Source organism: Nilaparvata lugens, chromosome 5 (genome assembly GCF_014356525.2).
Source record: "Nilaparvata lugens isolate BPH chromosome 5, ASM1435652v1, whole genome shotgun sequence".
Classification (NCBI taxonomy): Eukaryota; Metazoa; Arthropoda; class Insecta; order Hemiptera; family Delphacidae; genus Nilaparvata; species Nilaparvata lugens.
This window is the reverse complement of record NC_052508.1, coordinates 75362467-75384947: the sequence shown is the minus strand read 5'-3', so window position 1 is coordinate 75384947 and position 22481 is coordinate 75362467. Positions and strand designations below refer to the sequence as shown.

At 33.6% G+C, this 22481-nt stretch overlaps 2 protein-coding genes across 3 annotated transcripts in view; both read left to right on the top strand.

Moving 5' to 3' along the window:
• LOC111058697 (opsin, ultraviolet-sensitive) overlaps nucleotides 1-3646 on the top strand; it is a 28786-nt gene extending 25140 nt beyond the window's left edge. Inside the window, exons 8-9 of one of the 2 annotated variants that reach the window (XM_039429295.1) lie at nucleotides 1970-2104; nucleotides 2268-3646. In XM_039429295.1, the coding sequence (XP_039285229.1) occupies nucleotides 1970-2081 (112 nt within the window). In that variant the 3' untranslated portion in view covers nucleotides 2082-2104; nucleotides 2268-3646. Of the gene's footprint in view, nucleotides 1-1969 lie in introns of both variants that reach the window. The other variant, XM_039429294.1, reaches the window with a different exon arrangement.
• An 8508-nt stretch (nucleotides 3647-12154) lies between these two features.
• Nucleotides 12155-22481, top strand: part of LOC111058699 (ATP-binding cassette sub-family G member 1-like) — an 83748-nt gene continuing 73421 nt past the window's right edge. The window contains exon 1 of the mRNA XM_039429293.1: nucleotides 12155-12390. Within this exon, the coding sequence (XP_039285227.1) occupies nucleotides 12333-12390 (58 nt within the window). The 5' untranslated portion in view covers nucleotides 12155-12332. The remainder of the gene's footprint in view (nucleotides 12391-22481) is intronic.

Here is a 22481-nt window from a genome sequence, read left to right as displayed (position 1 = left end):
TTTATCTCTTATATACATAATCATTACGAAAATGTACAATGCAGGCACAGTTATTAGTCCTACATCTTCAAAATACTCTCTGCAGGACTCTCATGGCTTGAGACCTTCTACTGCTCTCACAGCTCTCTTCTGCATTCTAAAAATTCTATGTGAATTTTTGAGACTGGAGCCACCCCATACCAATATTGCATACCGAATTTGCGACATCATGAGGGCATGATATACTGTACATGTTAAGATAGTGTTCCCAGTACTTAATCTTGAAATCTGCCTGAATGTAAACACTCCAGATGATATTTCACAGCACAGTTGATCAATATAGTTATCCCAAGACAAGCTCTGGTCCAGCAAGACAAATTTATATATCATGATTATATGTATGCAATTGAGACTTATGAGGTTTATTTGTGTTATGTATCTCCCATACGCTAAATAAATGAATAGAATTGTGTTTAAAGTTATCCCGGTATCTCAAATGTATTTTTTTCCCCAAGAAAAAAGTATTTTCACTTCATGAGTGTTTTTAATTGAAAGGATAGAGTTATCGGATTTGTCAAACGCTAGACAAGGATAACAAACCGATGTTAATCAGGTGCTGACTTTATAACTTGATAAGCCGCGTTTACAGTAAAGTTATTAACAAAATGTTAATAACTTAATCCTTATAGATTCTATTAGATTGAACGGAACTTGGCAAACACATATGTTCATCATGTGTATGATAAGTTATGTTCAATCTTATAGAATCTATAAGGATTAAGTTATTAACATTTTGTTATTAACTTCGGTGTAAACACAGCTTTACTATATGATAGGCTTGAAAATTTTCAGACAGACAGCCAGTTTATTATTATTCTAATTACCTCAAACTAAATACCAACAAAACAAAAATTCTTCAATTTGCAGCATCCCGTTGAACTTTAAACAACAATATACCTAACGTAGACCCATCAGGATACGATCAGTCAAAAGTGACGAGGTTTCTCGGGGTCGAGCTGCAGGATGACTCGAGGTGGGGTGATCAGGTGCAGCGTCTCTTGCATAGGATATCTGCTATTCTGTTCTCGCTGAGGTGTGTGAGGGGAGCAGTAGGGTATAATTCCCTGCTTGCGATCTATCATGGCTATCTCACGTCTGTCATTCATTACAGTTTGATATTCTGGGGTGGCTATGACACACACCTTGGGGTAATTTTCAGGAGGCAGGAAAGAGCTCTGAGAATAATCTTCAACCTCATCCTGTAGGCCTTATTTTGTGAGAGAGAGTATATTAACTTTGCCAGCTATGTACTTTCTGGAGATCATCACGTACGTTAGTAAAAATTGGAGGGCATTCTCATCCGTTCTACTTGATCATTCCTACAATACGAGGAGTGGTGGCTCAATCCTCGGTTACCCGGCACATAGACTAACCCTTCTGGAGAAAGGCCCACACTATTGCGCAATAAAAATTATAAATAGACTCCCCATAATTTTAAAGATTTTTCCAACTTTTCAAAGATGACCGGAAGGATAAGGAAGGTTCTGTTAAAAAGAGCGCCATACACTGTGGATGTCTTGAGGAAAGAAAATTACATGTCATAGAATTATTACAAAATAAAAATTTCCTTTAAATCAACTGAAATTAATCGATTTCTTCCTGGGGGTGTTCCTGAAGTGTGTTTTTCTTTGAAGTCTCCTCCTTGCACCTTCCACTATTGTATTTTCTGTGTTTATTATTGATTGTGACGATTCAATGTTGTGAAGCTTGTCTTTTATATGCAACTACTTGGATAAATGAAATTTAATTGATTGATTAATGATGACCTACACTAGGCCAAAACGATCCTCCCTGTTTTAATAGTAAGTGCATTTTTAATAAGTGTTTTAAAATGTAAATATAAAATCAATAGTAAAAATGTAAATATAAAATCAATAGTAAAAATGTATGGATATGCAACACAGTTTAAACTATTGTATTTTTTCAACAGAGTTGAGCTGGCAAAACGACTTCCATGGTTGGCCATTAAGGAAGCGGCTCCAGTCTCAGAGACTCAGTCAGCTGTTACTGAGACCACAGCTTCCACTCCGGCTGAATCATAAAAATTATCAGTATTTTGTTTTAGATTTCAAGATTTTTTAGAGCAGTAGCCATCTTTCAGTTCATTTTTGTAACCAAATTCGATTCTAAACAGTTCCACTTTCATTTTTCATTCATTCATTGTGTATCACTGCTTAAAAGAAGGGGTTCACTTAATTTACTTACTACAAGGGTTTCACTTGTTTTAGATTTCAAGATTTTTTAGAGCAGTAACCATCTTCCAGTTCATTTTTTTAACCAAATTCGATTCTAAACAGTTCCACTTCCATTTTTCATTCAGTCTTTGTGTATCACTGCTTAAAAGAAGGGTTTCACTTAATTTATTTATCCGGTTCTCTTTTTTATCACTGCAAAAAAGCGAGTTAAACATTTATATATATATTTTAGAAATTGAAAAAACATAGTTTTATTTTTGTCACATCCAAATTTATTAGACTTTTGTATACAGGACTGCAGTTTGGTGTTGAAACCAACACATCTTCAACTGTATAGTGATTTATTACTACACCATTAAACTATGTTATTTGAGGAATTTTTCTTGACCTGTAATTACATCAGAGCTGTCTTGAACATAATTTCAAATATTATTACACATTTTTTTGATCCATTCCACTCTAATCGAAGTAAAATATGATGATAATACTCTTATTTAAAGATACAGCAATCAAAATGTTATAAGATATACGTGTAAAAATGTCAAGTATGAGGACAGTAAAGCCGGGTTTACACCAAAGTTATAAACAAAATGTTAACAAAATACATATAATCCTCATAGTTTCTAGATTGAACGGAACTTGACAAACACATATGTTCATCATGTGTATGATAAGATATGTTCAATCTGATAGAATCTATAAGGATTTAGTTATTAACATTTTTTTATTAACTTTGGTGTAAACGCAGCTTGACATAATTGACGGGAAAAAGTAATTGCCATTGAATTTCAATATTCCATGGTACCTACCTCATAATTCACGAATGAATCTTTGAATATATTCAATGGTACAATGAATAATATCCAGCATCAATTGATCTTGTATGGGATTTCAGATGTATTTACTTCTCTCCTTACTTCTCTTTGTCTATTCTATTTCTATTATATTCTATTCTACATATATTTCTATTCTGTACAATCTATTTAGATTCATATTCACTCAATAACACTACCTATTTTCCTCCACCAAATTCTTCCCCTCAAGAGTAAAATATATAGGCCTGCAATAGGCCTAACATAAGATACAATTTTCAAGTATTTGGATAATAAAATTGGATTGCCATTAAATTTCAATATTCAATGGTACCAATCTCAAACATAATTTACAAATAGATTTTTGAATTAGTTCAATAATACAATGAATAAAATTATCCCAGAATCGATTGATCTTGTATAGGATTTCAGATTTATTCGTAAATGGACCAACAATAATTTGAATATAGTCGATTCGTGCTACTAATAACGTACGGTATCATAAAAAACCTATGCCAATCCTCTATGAAGTCCTCTATGGAGGGTCAAGTGTGAGAGAGGGCCGGCTGCGCCCTAACTTCGCCCTCCTAGGTTTCTAATGAAGGCAGCTAATCAATCAATCAATCATCTACAATAGAATATTTGACAATAATATTATTGACAATTATTTGACAATATTTGACAATTATTTGATAATAATGTACCGTACTATAATAGAATATTTGACTACAATAATATTTATTATTGCTGTCTGGCAATAATAATAATAATGTATTTATTACCATTTGATTTACAATAAACATTGGTCATTGTCACAAGTAGGTATACAATCAACAGTACAAAAGTCTACACAGCTAAAACACAATTACATCGAGAATTAACTTCTTAAACAAGATTACAAACTAAATTCTTCCCTTTAAAATATCAGTTTATATCATTTCCAATAGCAACTAATTTTTTTCTCAAACTTGCATTTACTCAATAATTATTACAATGAAACTCATGTTTTGGAATGTTCATTATTGGAGGAATGAATTATCAAATTATTCAAGAAATGGAATTGTAGGTACCTTTCCTCATCTGTACTTGTTATATTCATCCAAGATTAATTATAAATATTCTCAACTCATTTGCAAAGTCTTGGTTCAATTTATTTTCAAATGGAAATCAGATAAAATTTCAAAAAAATTAGCTACAATTTATTTGATTGGAAGTTTCTAGAATGCTAATCCTCTTATCCATGATCGAAGGCTGTCAAAGTTGAGATATTTTGTTATAATTAAGCTTGATCAAAGTGTTTATTATATCAATCTATGTTGTACTTAGTTTATAGCAGACTGGAATTTCAATTGACTTTAATACAATGAATAAAATTATCCCAGAATCGATTGATCTTGTAAAGGATTTCAGATTTATTCGTAAATGGACCAACAATAATTTGAATATAGTCGATTCGTGCTACTAATAACGTACGGTATCATAAAAAACCTATGCCAATCCTCTATGAAGTCCTCTATGGAGGGTCAAGTGTGAGAGAGGGCCGGCTGCGCCCTAACTTCGCCCTCCTAGGTTTCTAATGAAGGCAGCTAATCAATCAATCAATCATCTACAATAGAATATTTGACAATAATATTATTGACAATTATTTGACAATATTTGACAATTATTTGATAATAATGTACCGTACTATAATAGAATATTTGACTACAATAATATTTATTATTGCTGTCTGGCAATAATAATAATAATGTATTTATTACCATTTGATTTACAATAAACATTGGTCATTGTCACAAGTAGGTATACAATCAACAGTACAAAAGTCTACACAGCTAAAACACAATTACATCGAGAATTAACTTCTTAAACAAGATTACAAACTAAATTCTTCCCTTTAAAATATCAGTTTATATCATTTCCAATAGCAACTAATTTTTTTCTCAAACTTGCATTTACTCAATAATTATTACAATGAAACTCATGTTTTTGGAATGTTCATTATTGGAGGAATGAATTATCAAATTATTCAAGAAATGGAATTGTAGGTACCTTTCCTCATCTGTACTTGTTATATTCATCCAAGATTAATTATAAATATTCTCAACTCATTTGCAAAGTCTTGGTTCAATTTATTTCCAAATGGAAATCAGACAAAATTTCAAAACAATTAGCTACAATTTACTCGATTGGAAGTTTCTAGAATGCTAATCCTCTTATCCATGATCGAAGGCTGTCAAAGTTGAGATATTTTGTTATAATTAAGCTTGATCAAAGTGTTTATTATAGCAATCTATGTTGTACTTAGTTTATAGCAGATTGGAATTTCAATTGATTTTCGTACATTAAATTAACAATGTGATGCATCAGAACTATCGTATTTGTTTATTTTCCCCTTGAATTTGAACCTTTTCAACCATAAAGCTGGGCACACACCGGTTAGTCAAGACAAGACTAGTCACGTTTAGTCACAATACTTCACGTAGTTTGCTCATGAATCAACACACACCGATTAGTCAATGCAATTAAACATGTCTTCATGAGAACTTTTTAGACCACTTAAAAATTTCAGTTGCCACTTTTTCTCACTCTTATAATGATCATAACAATATTATATGGAAAAAGATTATCCAATTTAAAAAATAAGTGTACTGAACAGCCTTACGGCTGTGCAAAGGCTAAAAATAAACGTTTTACTCGTGATATTTTTGAAAGTTTTTTATTTGTATATCATCAAGCTATTAAAATAAAAAAGTTTTCTCAGGAAAATATTTTTTTCTGATCATTACTTCTTGAGATATGAGCGCCTAAAGTTTAAATTTTGGGACAGAACATTCCAAATTCGGTACAATATAAATCCATGAGATTTAGAGGATGGACTCTTCATGGTATTGTTGATCTAGTAAAACAAAAATTTTCTGAAAATATCAAGTTTTGGAAAAGTTATTCAATTTACCAAAAATAACTCAACTAAAAGTTATTTTTAGTAAATTGAATAAATATCTTAAAAATTGATATTTTCAGAAAATTTTTGTTTTTTTTTTTTGTAAAACAAAAATTTTCTGAAAATATCAAGTTTTGGAAAAGTTATTCAATTTACCAAAAATAACTCAACTAAAAGTTATTTTTAGTAAATTGAATAAATATCTTAAAAATTGATATTTTCAGAAAATTTTTGTTTTACTAGATAAACAATGCCATGAAGAATCTATCCTCTAAATCTCATGGATTTATCTCTTAACGAATTTGAAATGTTCTGTCCCAAAAATTTAAACTTCAGTCGCTCATATCTCAAAAAGTAATGATCAGAAAAAAATGTTATACTGAGAAAACTTTTTCATTTTGATAGCTTGATGATATACAAATCGAAAAACTTTGAAAAATATAACGAGTAGGAAGTTTATTTTTAGCCTTTGCACAGCCTCAACTCTTGAACAAAGTATAGCTTACCTATCATAACCAGAAAGTGATAGAGCTTTATTCACTTTCCACGTAAACAAATTTATGCTACTTCAAAATATTCATCAATAAATTATGATGCAGTTCTGTGGTAGCCAACAATTATTGCAAATATCGAGGACCGAGCTTCGCTCTGGAGTACAAAAGCATAAAAGATTTATTACGAAAGAAGAAATTATAATAACATTCATACACAAATTTTCTATCTAATCACAGTGAATTGAGATCAATCCCCAGAGGAATGCGAAAATTTCCCTCACAAAGGCCCAGTTGCACAAAAGCCGGTTTGATTTTAATCCTGATTAACTTCACGTGAACCAAATCAGACAAGACCATTTCAAAAAGATGGATCTACTGGAATTAATCAGGATTGAAAATAGCCCGGCTTTTTTGCAACCGGCACTAAGTACCTGATTGAATGATTACAAAAGTTCAACAGCTGAGTCATAATTTCAAAAAGATGGATCTACTGGAATTAATCAGGATTGAAAATAACCCGGCTTTTTTGCAACCGGCACTAAGTACCTGATTGAATGATTACAAAAGTTCAACAGCTGAGTCATAATTTTGTTAAGTTATGCATTTTTACTTATGTTTGCATAAGTCCCACACACATGAGCTCGCTCACTCGTCACTTCCATCACCAACAAACGACGAAATAATTAATATCAGCTGTTTTTCCCAAGGATGAATAATAATTATCCTTTTAATGTCCTTCAGCGAGTTTTCCCAGGGATGAGAGACCTAGTGCAATCGAATCTTCATATTATAAACCTACTATATGTTCTGAATTTCGTGAGAATCGTTAGAGCCGTTTTCGAGATCATGTGAAATACAAACATATAAACATAAGTTGCTCGTTTAATAGTATATAGGATTCCACGTGAACAAATTTATGCTTCTTCAACATCAATAGATTATGATGCAGTTCTGTAGTAGCCAACAAATTATTTCAATGAGATGCTTCTCAAAAGAGCTATCATTATTAGAATTGAAGCAATTGGCTGGGACACTGACAGTAGAAAATCGTAATGATAGAGAGATAAACGTGATCATTACGAAGCCGTAAATGCTTAATAAGTCGTCTTCACACTCAACATGAGATTATCCTGGTAATAAATTAACAGTAAGATGAGACAGCATTGAAATGGATATCGCACTCATCCATCCAAGCTCAACAAAATGAGTAATCATTTGAAGCAATTCAGGATTAGTTACCCATAAAAACTGTGATATATCATTATTCAATACAGTAACATTAATTTCCATCATGAATCAGTTTCTGGTTACAATACTGAATACATTCACAAAGTAGCACGGTTTGTTGCTGAAGGTTGAGTAGAAAATAAAATTTCATCTATCTCAGGAGTCCTTTTGAGTAATTATTCAATTCATAAGCTGCATTTACACCAAAGCTACTAGTAGTTCTGTGAACAGTAGACCTCACGCAGTATTCTCATCCACAAGTACCTGATTGAAACTAGACCTTATAGAAATACAGCAATAAATTATATCTATCTCAGGAGTCCTTTTGAGTAATTATTCAATTCATAAGCTGCATTTACACCAAAGCTACTAGTAGTCCTGTGAACAGTAGACCTCACGCAGTATTCTCATCCACAAGTAGGTACCTGATTGAAACTAGACCTTATAGAAATACAGCAATGGACTGGCTTCTCCACACATCTGTGTAATCACTTGTTAGCTGATTTATTATGAACTAGCCGTCAGGCTCGCTTCGCTCGCCATATCCGTCTAGCCAGGGGGCTCCGCCTGGACCCCCGACTGGATTGTCCAAGAATGAGATCAGCAGGCTCGCTTCGCTCGCCTGCATTTTTCATTTGAGAATTTTTATCATATGTTAGGACAATCCAGTCGGGGGTCCAGACTAAACGTCTGGCTAAACGGATATGGCGAGCGAAGCGAGCCTTACGGCTAGTAATATAATATTCCCAGGATTGAAATAGCAGTGCCCAATCAATTTTTCCGCGATAAATGCATTTAAATATTCAACTTGGTGCCAAACTAACTAAGTCAACTCAACTTAATGCCAACCTGACAAAATTATTAACTTAGTAATCACAGTTGCCTGTTAACAGCTGTTTCGAAGAGGTACTCTATCTAGATTATAGTTCTATAGTAACATATGATATGGAAATTTCAATTATAATTAAGAGATTGGGAGAAGAAGAATATACATGCTAAAAGACGAAATTTAAACCCTTAAAAACAACCCTTAGAGTTAAAATATTGCCAAAAGATTTCTTAGTACGCCTCTAAAGGGCCAACTGAACATACCTACCAAATTTGAACGTTCTTGGTCCGGTAGATTTTTAGTTATGCTAGTGAGTGAGTGAGTGAGTGAGTGAGTGAGTGAGTGAGTCAGTCAGTGAGTGAGTGCCATTTCGCTTTTATATATATAGATAATTCTATAGTCTGATTTTTACTCTAATATTGGCGTATAAAGGAGGCTCCTTTTTCCTTTTATATTATCCTTGAAATGCAAAATTTCCAAAAACCTTGTATATACGTCGACGCGCAATTAAAAAAGGAACATACCTGTCAAATTTCATGGAAATCTGTTACCGCGTTTCGCCGTAAATGCGCAACATATAAACAGTCATTTAAACTTTAAGAGAAATGCCAAACCGTCGACTTGAATCTTAGACCTCACTTCGCTCGGTCAATTAACAAAATATTAATAACTTAAACACCTCACAGATTCTATCAGATTGAACGGAACTTGACAAACACATATGTTCATCATGTGTATGATAAGTTATGTTCAATGTAATAGAATCTATAAGGATTAGTGTAAGCGCAGCTACAATCTCAACATAATACAGGCAAGAAATTATTTAAGTGATAATAATGTGAAATATTTCTTCTATGTTTGGTTTTGAAGCATCTAAATTTAAAAATCTACTTTGTGAAAATAATTAAGGACTGAGAACTTTGTGAAGTAAACAACTACAATACTTGACCTATTTCGGACAATGTGTAACCTTATCTAAATTTGGGAGTGGAATAGCACAAGGTTACCTTATTCTTTCTCTCCCTATCATTTTGATGATGTACTTATTGTATGAATCGTATTATATTAAGCGAGCAATTTCTGTATTTTTATCTGGTTATTTATGTTCAACGGATCTCGAAAACGGCTCTAACGATTTTCACAAAATTTGGATTATAGTAGGTTTATGATATAAAAATTCGATTGCACTAAGTCTCATCCTTGGGAAAACTCGCTGAACGACATTAAGAGGATAATAATTCATCCTTGGCTGAAACAGCTGTGGATAGTAAAAAGTTTCATTAATAATTATGATTTATCCATGGTGTGTGTGTGTTGGTGTGTGTGTGTGTGTGTGTGGTGTGTGTGTGTGTGTGGTGTGTGTGTGGTGTGTGTGTGTGTGTGTGTGGTGTGTGTGTGTGTGTGTGTGTGTGTGTGTGTGTGTGTGTGTGTGTGTGTGTGTGTGTGTGGTGTGTGGTGTGTGTGTGTGTGTGTGTTGTGTGTGTGTGTGTGTGTGTGTGTGTGTGTGTGTGTGTGTTGTGTGTGTGGTGTGTGGTGTGTGTGTGTGTGTGTGTGTGTGTGAGCGTATGTGGGACGAGTTAAGATAATTTGATTTAAGATAGTATTTTAATTTGAGTTTAAAGATAAGCATTTTTAGTTGAGTTCTGAATGTATTTCACTCCTGTTTGCAGACAAGATTTTTTAAAACAAATAGTATTGTATTCAATAGTTTGTAATATTATTTTTGTTGAGGAATTTGTCATGTACGTGATATCATTGAATAAAACTTGTTTTGATTTGAAAAAAAAATTGGCCTGAGTATGGATACGTGGGTTGTAATATAAATTCAGAAATATTCATTCATAGCTGTTCCACTAATAACATATACAATACACTCTTGTTAATTTTACACTCGCTAATCCAAATTCCTTGATAATTCAAATTTTATTCATTTGTACATTGAAAATGTACACAAATAATATTATGAATGATTAGGAAAGAGTCTAAAGGATCAATCCAGGACCAGGACTGACAACTTCCCAAGTTTTGATAAAAGAATATTCTGCCTGTAGGCACTTTGAAAACTCTTTATAATAAGAGAATGAAATCAATGAAATCAGGTCCTTTCGATAATTTGAAGTTAAAGGATGCTATAAAATTTACCCTCAAAAATTTGAATTTGTGTTTCTCCACTCTCTATAATTCGAAGTTTGATTCTAAGCCGTCACTATAATAATAATAGTGAAGTCCAGACGATTATAAAGGCAGTGGAGAAAAATAGGAGATGATTGAATAGGCCTGATAACGTTTCCATAGATGAGATTGAATAGTTTGTTGATTAATAAAATTTCTAAATTGTGAAGAAACGATGGGGAAACGTTGCGGAGGTAGAAAAGGATAGCGCTATCTGCTTCGTCGAATGATAGACAAGGATGAAAACACCAATGTTAATAAAATACTGCCATTGAAACGTGGACCTCACTACTGTATTTCAAAAAATACCGTACATACTTCCTTGATAACTTGATTCATATGATTCTTAATTAATTTCAGTAATGTACGGTAATAATGCATCTCTTATACTTCCATTAAATTTAATTTTATTTGAAGTTGAAATTTCAATTAGCACTTGTTCATTATTAGAATTGTACCCTGCCACCCTCTCCTTCATATTTTCCAATACTCCTTAAATAATTGAACTATTATTGAATTATTCTTTTGCATATAGAAACATCAAGAGCGTTGACTATAGGACAGTAGTTTGTGAATAAACCCACCTAGATTACACGTTATTGGTTTATCACAGGTTCAAATCAATGTATTGGTTCATTGAAGCCGAGAATGAAGTAACCTAGGTACGGTATCCTAACAGTGATTTCTTCAGCGTGTAATATGTCAATAAATATTTAAATAAATGTGAAATCTGAGGTTGATCTAACAAGTGTTGTGTTATAATATGAGACATTCAGCCACAATACAGAGTGAGTTATTCACTGAAACATAAAATATTACCCCCACTCTCAAATCAGAAAAATCACTAATCTTCAAACGCTTATAACTCAAGAATATGAATGAATTTCGCCAATGTGATGACATATCATTGTTCCTTTTGTCAAGTAATTTCATTCCAGAGAGTTTGAGCGATTTTAATTTTTGACCATTTTTGCAAAAATCGATGAGAAATTAATGCAAATCTCCCAGATTTGGTTGATATTTGGGGTATGGATAGAGGTTGACCTAACAAGTATTGTGCTATAATATGAGACGTTTCGCTACAATACAGGGTGAGTTATTCACTGAAACATAAAATCTTTCCTTCCACTCACAGATCAGAGAAATCACTCATCTTCAAATGCTTATAACTCAAGAATAGAAGTGAATTTCGCTAATTTGATGACATATCTTATTGTTTCTTTTCTTGTAGAAAATGTGGTATCTCAACGTCACACTATAATTTTTTGCATCTTCATTCGTCGGCAACAACAATCCTTATCGAGAAAGTTTTCCACACACGTTTATAACAAGTTGTACGAAATGTGACGTCACAGCCATTTTGCTGGGTGTGAAAGTTCCCCGGTGACCAGTGTGGAAAAACGGAACCTACCACGGCGCATGCGCAGATTAGAGGGGGACTGAGCCCGCCAATAATTCAGTATCGCGGTGACTAGCTCTGCTTTTAGTTGTAAATTCTGTGCGCTCCGTGTGATAACAAAATAGTTTTACGTTCATTCAAGAAAAACCGAAAACTGACCGCTAGTGTGTAGAGCGGTCGACTTTTCAATCAAATCGTATTTCATGTGCCGTTGAAAACGAAAAATGGACGTGGAATTCGAGGATTTGACAGTCAGAGTGAATAGCAGTTGGTTTAATAGAGGTAGGTGCCGGTTTTCTCAAAATGATAAGTTAATTAAATTTTGAATTACAATTAAATCACATTATTGGTTTCGCAAATATAAGTTAATTGTATAATAAAAATAGAAATCCAAGACTCGATAATGGCATCATATAGCCGAAATATGTTGTGAGTAAACAATTTTGAAAAGGGTACAGTACTTGGATTCATATTCAAGAGAAGCTTTTAAGGAAAAAAGAAAAGTTAATTGTATTAACAACCAATAACTCAGAGAAAATGAATGTATAAAGGTGCGTACAGATTTACGCAATGCGAACATGGACAATTCACTTTTAATCAGCTGATGCCAAGCTTTTTTGACCGAGCGGAGTGAGATCTAAGATTCAAGTCGACGGTTTGGCATTTCTCTTAATGTTTAAATGTTTTTATGTTGCGCATTTACGGCGAAACGCGGTAATAGCTTTCCATGGAATTTGACAGTTATGTTCCTTTTTAAATTGTGCGTTGATGTACATACAAGGTTTTTGGAAATTTTGCATTTCAAGGATAATATAAAAGGAAAAAGGAGCCTCCTCCATACGCCAATATTGGAGTAAAAATCAGACTATAGAATTATTCATCATAAATCAGCTGACAAGTGATTACACAGATGTGTGGAGAAACCAGTCTATTGCTGTATTTCCATAAGGTCTATAGTTTCAATCAGGTACTTGTGGATGAGAATACTGCGTGAGGTCTACTGTTCACAGAACTACTAGTATTTTTATCTATATTCAATAGTAGCCCTAAAGGAAAAAAAGACAAGTTATATGTATTTTAACAACCAATAACTCAGAGAAAATAAATGTATAAAGGTGCGTACAGATTTACGCGCCGCGAACATGAGCAATTCACTTTTAAATAATATATTCAATAGTAGCCCTAAAGGAAAGAAAGACAAGCTAATTGTATTTCAACAACCAACTCAGAGAAAATGAATGTATAAAGGTGCGTACAGATTTACGCGCCGCGAACATGACAAATTCACTTTTAAATAATATATTCAATAGTAGCCCTAAAGGAAAAAAGACAAGCTATATGTATTTTAACAACCAATAACTCAGAGAAAATGAATGTGTAAAGGTGCGTACAGATTTACGCGCCGCGAACTTGAGCAATTCACTTTTAATCAGCTGATTATAATTATCTGTATTTTTACAGAAACGGTAAGATACAGATATAAAAAGCTTAGCATCAGCTGATTAAAAGTGAATTGCTCATGTTCGCGGGCGCACCTTAATAGCCAATAAATCGAAGATCAAAATGAAATTCACTAATGTAGAACTTTATCGAGAACACAAAATTTTATCATAACAAACAATAATATTGAAAGAAAATAAAAAATAATAAACTCGAAGAAGTAAAACATCAAACGTGGAATTATTCACTAGTGTAGAACACTATCTATAGGGAGGTCCACGTTTTAATGACAGTGTAGAAAGATAGGGGAACAACGTTGCCGATTGTCTTGTCAATGGCTTCTATGGACGGTAGCTGATACAGGTTTATTGATGTAATATTAACTGTACATTCTCGTTTAAAATAATCAATTATAATTTATCAAGCAAGAAATGATATCTTTCAATATCAATTTAAATATGTAATTTAAAATAATCAATTAGATATTGAAATTGATATTGAAAGTATAATTTGTTGCTTAATAAAATATAATTGATTATTTTAAACGAGAAAGAACAGTTGATATTACATCAATAAATCTGTATCAGCTACCTTCTATAGGAGGCCTTCGCAAGACAGAGAAACGGCAACGTTGTTCTCCCATCTTTCTCCACTGCCATTATAACGTGGACCTCATTATATATTAACTGTTACTTGAACGAGTCATCATACCTCGTTGGAAACTAGAGCAGATAGGGAAAACAATTACCAGCAGTTCAACTAACTTGACCCGAATCTCATTTTTAAAATCTGTTTCTGCGTATTATTTGGATGTAAGAAATAAGGAGCCTTTCAATGATGACACAAGATGGATTTACAGACACTTATTTATTCATATTTTTTATGTAAGGAATATTTTTAATTGACTGGACGATTTGATTTCTTATGTACCAGTTGATAGTATTATTTTCTACTTTCCTTGCCCTATCACCATAGGTAAGGAAAGTATTGCTTTCCGAAAAAAATTAAGGTATCCCAATTTCTAAATTTCTATACGTTTCAAGGTCCCCTGAGTCCAAAAAACTGGTTTTTGTGTATTGGTCTGTATGTGTGTGTGTGTGTGTGTGGTGTGTGTGTGGTGTGTGTGTGTGTGTGTGTGTGTGTGTGTGTGTGTGTGGTGTGTGTGTGTGTGTGTGTGTGTGTGTGTGTGTGTTGTGTGTGTGTGTGTGTGTATGAGTGTATGTGCGTCTGTGTACACGATATCTCATCTCCAAATTAACGGAATGACTTGAAATTTGGAACTTAAGGTCCTTACCCTATAATGATCCGACACGAACAATTTCGATCAAATGCAATTCAAGATGGCGGATAAAATGGCGAAAATGTTGTCAAAAACAGGGTTTTTCGTGATTTTCTCCAACGATTTTGATCAAATTCATACCTAAAATAGTCATCGATAAGCTCTATCAACTGCCACAAGTCCCATATCTGTAAAAATTTCAGGAGCTCCGCCCCATCAATGCAGATAGATTCCCAATTAACAGGCTTCAGATACAATTGAAACGAAAAAAATCAAGTGGAGTAGATTGAGCATGAAAATCTCTACAATTAATGTTCAGTAACATTTTCACCTAAGATTGAAAATAAGCTTTAAATTCGAGAAAATGTGATTATTCAATTGCAAATTATTGTTGATTCTATTAAATCATTCACTATGAAGAGATAGCAGACCTCATGTGTGTCTCCAGCGTTATTACCCTGTCACCAGCTGGCTCAAATCTTTGAATAGTAGACTTGTGATGCGCGGGAACACTAGCGTCAGGTGATCAATAATTTTCATAACGGCAAGGTAAGTTGTGTGAGTACGCCACACCAGATTTTTAGTGAATGAATAAAACATTTTTATCATGATTTTTAATGTGATAGAAATTCATACGTGATTTTATTTATTTTATTTATTTATATTTTTTTACAGAGAAGCACTGATTGGGAGAGAAAAACTAAGGATACTCCTTGTACTATTTCTCTCCGAAATTTAGATAACACTTCAAAAGTCCAAAATAGGGTTATGATTTCACTTTACTAAAATTTAGTCCATTTTCACTCAAAAAACAACGAAAACTAAGATTTTGAATTTTGACGGTTGAAAAAAGAATAAAAAAAACAAAAATTGAATTCATTCCAATTATCAATAAAAAGTATTCAAATGAAAGCATAGAAGATGATACAGTCTTTAAGCCTGTTTTTCCTTCCCCAATAATTCATAGTTGAGAATTATATTGCATCTATCAATGTATAAATAAATAGATGATACTGGTGATTGTTAATGGATGGATAATGTTGAATGGATGGATTGGGAGACCTGTTGAGTCAGCATAGTTATCAATTCCGATTTGATATTAGGCTGAGTAGCAGCTTTGATTGTGAGAATAAACAATAGATTTCAGTGAGTGTGAGAGAGAAAGACAGAGAGAAAAAGAGGGAGAAAGAGAGAGAGTGAGTGAGATAGTGTCAGAGTGAGTGAAAGAGTAGGAGAGAGCGAGAGAGAGAATGCATCTAATCGTCCGCTCTGTCCGATGCGTGCCGTCCATCCGATCACGATCTGAGTGCGTCTACCTACCTTAAGGCTGTGCAAAGGCTAAAAATAAACTTTCTACTCGTGATATTTTTCAAAGTTTTTCGATTTGTATAAATCATCAAGCTATTGAAATGGAAAAGTTTTCTCAGGAAAACATTTTTTTCCGATCATTACTTTTTGAGATATGAGCGCCTGAAGTTTGAATTTTTGGGACAGAACATCTCAAATTCGATAAGACATAAATCCATGAGATTCAGTGGATGGACTCTTCATGGTATTGTTGATCTAGTAAAACAAAAATTTTCTGAAAATATCAATTTTTGAAAAAGTTATTCAATTCACCAAAAATAACTCAACTAATAGTTATTTGTATATCTAGAGTGAAAAGTACGACTTTTTCTCCCTATGGGAAAAAGTTTGAAGCCCGAGGCGAAGCCGAGGGCAGCAATTTTCCTGAGGGAGAAAAAGTTATTTTTTGTTATTTCTAGTGAATTGAATAACTAACTCGAAAATTGATATTTTCAGAAAATTTTTATTTCACTAGATAAGCAATACCATGTGAATCTATCCTCTGAATCTCATGCATTTATCTTTCAACGAACTTGAAATGTTCTGTCCCAAAAATTTAAACTTTAGACGCTCATATCTCAAAAAGTAATGATCAGAAAAAAAATGTTACCCTGAGAAAACTTTTTCATTTTGATAGCTTGATGATATACAAATCGAAAAACTTTGAAAAATATCACGAATAGAATAGTTATTTGTGCAACTAGTGCGCAAAGTGACAGTTTGCTGCACCGAAAGAAACGTTTTATTGAGTGCAGCAGAGGAACTTTGCGCACGTATTTCACATTAAGTTTTTCCTACAGTTACCATTGAATATGATAAGTGGGTAATTATGGGTGAAATTCCCTGAAATCCATCATCTATATCTCAGTATATCTAGTATATCAGTATATCTCAGTATATCAGTTTCATCAGTATATCTGTGTAATTTTATTATTAATAAATAATATAGAATGTAGTATGTGTGTTTGAATGGCTGTGTGCTGTGTGCTGTGGCTGTCATCCACTGTTGTCCACCACATCAAGATTCTTATAGCGTGAACCACCACACTACCACAGTTACCAACTTAATTTTGATTTTGCTGCACTGGTGCTCCATATAACCTACTAACTATTTCGCGTTGCCATGTTGCAAATCTGGAGTGCAGGAAAAAATTTTTCCTACAGATATCCTGAAAAGTGACCATTTCTGCACTGATTGCAGGCCACAAAGAATCACTTTTCCGCACTAGTGCGCAAAGTGAGTACTTTGCGTACTCCAGATTTGCAGCATGACAACGCAAAATAATTAGTAGGTTATATGGAGCACCAGTGCAGCAAAATCAAAATTATGTTGGTAACAGTGACTGTGGTGCACGTTATAATAATAACGATGGGCAACGAGGACAGCGACAGCCACCACATTCAGCACACAGCCGCCCCTTCATTCAAACACTACTACATTATTCAATTTGATAATAAATTAAGGTTTTTATAAATAATAAAATTACACAAAGAACCATTTGATGCATTTCAGCGAATTTTACCCATAATTACCCACTTTTCATATTCAATGGTAACTGTAGGAAAAAATTAATGTGAAATACGTGCGCAAAGTTCCTCTGCTGCACTCAAGAAACCATTCCGCCCTCGCCTACGGCTCGGGCGTAAACGTTTCTTTCGATGCAGCAAACTGTCACTTTGCGCACTAGTTGCACAAATAACTATTCCCGCACTAGAGCGGAAAAGTGATTCTTTGCGTTCTGTAATCAGTGCAGCAATGGCCACTTTTCAACGTAACTGTAGGAAAAGTTTATTTCTAGACTTTGCACAGCCTTGAAGGTAGGCTATCCGCATCGTATAGGTATGCGCACTCCAATTGAAAACAATGCATCAAATCTAATCGTCCGATCCGTCCGATGCGTGCCGTCCATTCTTCCTTATCTGATTCACTTCTTCCGCTTCTTCACTTCTCCACTTTCTTCTTAACCATTCTATTCTATCATATATCTTAAGCTGCGTTTACACCAAAGTTAACAAAATGTTAATAACTTGATCCTTATATTCTATTAGATTGAACGGAACTTGACAAGCACATATATGTTCATCATGTGTATGATAAGCTATGTTCAAACTTAAAGAATCTATAAGGATTAAGTTATTAACATTTTAATAACATTGGTGTAAACGCAGCTTTATCCTGGTTAATTATTAAAGGGAAAGATTGAACGAAACTTGACAAACACATATGTTCATCATGTGTATGTATGATAAGCTATGTTCAATCTAATAGAATCTATAAGGATTAAGTTATTAACATTTTAATAACATTGGTGTAAACGCAGCTTTATCCTGGTTAATTATTAAAGGGAAAGATCTTCATGGTATTCTCTCCCAAGAATGAACGATTATCTGCTCAAACAATACAGATATTGAATGAAAAAGACTAAGAAATTGTCAAAAACCACAGATTTATTGATACTTAAGGTGCGTACAGATATACGCGCCGCGAACATGAGAAATTCACTTTTTATCAGCTGACTATATCTGTATTTTTAAAGAAACGGTAAGATACAGATATAAAAAGCTTGGCATCAGCTGATTAAAAGTGAATTGCTCATGTTACGGCGCGTAAATCTGTACGCACCTTTAGAAAGACCGGTTTCGGTTATTACACCATTACACTCCCTCCATTACACCATTACACCATTCTGAAAAACAGTTTATCTTTTACAGAGATTGACAATGGTGTAATAACCGAAACTGGTCTTTCTAAGTATCAATAAATCTGTGGTTTTTGACAATTTCTTAGTCTTTTTCATTCAATATGAATAATCACCACAATATCAACTTCTCAACTACACAAAAAGCAATACAGATATTCTGTAACTAGACAATGAATTATATTCTGACTCAACTTGACATTGAATCGCAAAAAATATGAGAAAAAATATGAGCGAATATTTGAGCTTCAAATCAAAATTCTCCACCCACTATCACTTATAATTCAGCTTGTTAATGATGACAAGCAGAAACTAACCAATTGTCGAAAAAACTGAAAGAAGAAATAAAAAGCAACATTTAGCGCGCCCATAAAAGATTTGCAAGATGCTGAATCATCGGATGGATTACCTTATTTTTTCTCTCCCTATCATTTTTGATGATGTACTCATTGTATGAATTAATCAATCAATAAAGAATTCTTCAGGTATCAGAGTTCGAATGCTTAAAATTCAAACGCGTCAAATATTTACAGCTTATTTTGTTACCGGTACACAAATTTATTTTTCCTACAGTTAGGCTAGTTACACACACATCGATTTTTGGTCGTACGATATTTTGTCGTCACTATGAATTCTATGAGATTAAACGGAACTTGGCAAACATCATATGTTTGAAATCATCTGTTCAATCTAATAGAATTTATAAGGACGGTAAAATATCGTACGACCAAAAATCGATGTGTATGTAACTAGCCTTACGTTGAAAAGTGGTCATTGCTGCACTGATTACAGAACGCAAAGAATCACTTTTCCGCTCTAGTGCGGGAAAAATTTTTCTGCACTCCAGATTTGCAACATGGCAACGCAAAATACTTAGTAGGTTATATGGAGCAACAGTGCAGCAAAATCAAAAAGAAGTTGGTAACAGTGACTGGGCTGCTATAGTGAGCAGAGGTGCAACGAAGCACAACGCGCAAATTATTATTCATTGTATATTATAACCAAGGACAACATATTTATTCAATTTGACAATAAATTAAGGTTTTTATCAATAATAAAATTACACAGAAAAACATTTGATGGATTTCAGGCAATTTTACCCATAATTACCCATTTTTCATGTTCAATGGTAACTGTAGGAAAAACTTAATGTGAAATACGTGCGCAAATTTCCTCTGCTGCACTCAATAAAACGTTTCTTTCGGTGCAGCAAACTGTCACTTTGCGCACTAGTTGCACAAATAACTATTTAAAAGCTATTTTTGATTATGTATCTCGCATCCCATGATTGTAAATACTTTGTCATCTATACTATAATAAAGGAAAGAACTGGCTCATACACGTACGGCATAGGAGAATTATGTTTGACGCATCATCATAACGTCTGAACTACTGGACTGATTAACTTGAAATTTTGCATACCGTATAGATTCTTTATTAACCGAGGATGGTTATAGGTCTATTGTCAATTCTTCAAGATTTCAGTATAGGTGAAGTTTTTAATTTTCGACTAATTTTGCAAAAAAAACATGATATTATTGAAGGATTTCATGGAAAATATTTCATGTTGATATTCGGGCTATGAATAGAGGTTGACTTAACAAGTGTTATGCAATTATATTAATTTTTTCATCACATTATTTCAAAATAGTAATGAAAATTCTATTCATCCATCTATCCATGATATTGCACCGGGCGCAAAGCTCGCGCCTAATATTAATAGTATAAAAATATGGTCATTATTGTAAATTATTAATTAGTAATATTGAAATTAATTGACAGTAAAAGTTGTCATAACCAAGATTCAAACTATCAAAATAGGCTGTTTGAATTTTATTTATTTTTTAATTTCTTATATATTGGGAAGTTTTTTTTGGGTGTGGCGAAAAATAGCGTTCGCACCATGGGCAAAAATGTATTTCCGGCTCTCAATCTTTTCTAGTCCTCGGCCTACGGCCTCGGACTTAAAAACCGATTTCGAGCCGGAAATATCTCATTTTCGGCCCTAGGTGCGAAATATACTATTTCCTTCAGTTACGTTGAAAAGTGGCCATTGCTGCACTGATTACAGAACGCAAAGAATCACTTTTCCGCTCTAGTGCGGGAAAAATTTTTCTGCACTCCAGATTTGCAACATGGCAACGCAAAATACTTAGTAGGTTATATGGAGCAACAGTGCAGCAAAATCAAAATGAAGTTGGTAACAGTGACTGGGCTGCTATAGTGAGCAGAGGTGCAACCAAGCACAACGCGCTAATTATTATTCATTATATATTATAACCAAGGACAACGAGGACTTTAGGATTAAGGTTTTTATCAATAATAAAATTACACAGAAAAACATTTGATGGATTTCAGGCAATTTTACCCATAATTACCCACTTTTCATGTTCAATGGTAACTGTAGGATAAACTTAATGTGAAATACGTGCGCAAATTCCCTCTGCTGCACTCAAGAAACCATTCCGCCCTCGCCTACGGCTCGGGCGTAAACGTTTCTTTCGGTGCAGCAAACTGTCACTTTGCGCACTAGTTGCACAAATAACTATTTAAAAGCTAGTTTTGATTATGTATCTCGCATCCCATGATTGTAAATACTTTGTCATCTATACTATAATAAAGGAAAGAACTGGCTCATACACGTACGGCATAGGAGAATAATGTTTGACGCATCATCATTACGTCTGAACTACTGGACTGATTAACTTGAAATTTTGCATACCGTATAGATTCTTTATTAACCGAGGATGGTTTATAGGTCTATTGTCAATTCTTCAAGATTTCAGTAGGTGAAGTTTTTAATTTTCGACTAATTTTGCAAAAAAACCATGATATTATTGAAGGATTTCATGGAAAATATTCCATGTTGATATTCGGGCTATGAATAGAGGTTGACTTAACAAGTGTTGTGCTATAATATGAGACGTTTCGCTACAATACAGAGGATGAGTTATTCACTAAAACATAAAATGTTACCTATACTCTCAGATCAGAGAAATCACTCATCTTCAAATGCTTATAACTCAAGAATAGAAGTGAATTTCGCCAATGTGATGACATATCATTGTTCCACTTGTCAAGTACTATTTTATTATTCCTGAGAGTAATTCATGGATTTCATAAAAATAGCAAATCTCTCAGATTTGCATTCTTGGGCTATGGATAGAGGTTTACCTAACCTCTTTCTATAATGTGGTGATTAAATTCACTTCTATTTAACAAGGTTAAATTTAAATTGTATAATATCAACTCACAAGATGTGATACATAATTATCATCATGTCATATCATTGTTGATAAGTTGATTGTATAAATCATAACTTCATCAAAACTTACGCAACAACCCGTTATCAATTACAACTTTTTCAATTATCTCGACCATCACCTTTGAAATCAACACCGCAGGTTATTCTTAATTACAAGATCTCGACAACACAAGGCTTCCATTAGAAACAATCGTGTACCGTCCTTGTTCAATAATGCATTTTGCAAATGAAATCAGATGTATGTCTGACAGAAAGGAAATTGGGTAAAGGAGAATTTCCATAATGTTAACAGGTGAAGGGAGCCTCAAGCTCCAGATGACCAAGCGACTGCTTTAGGATGACC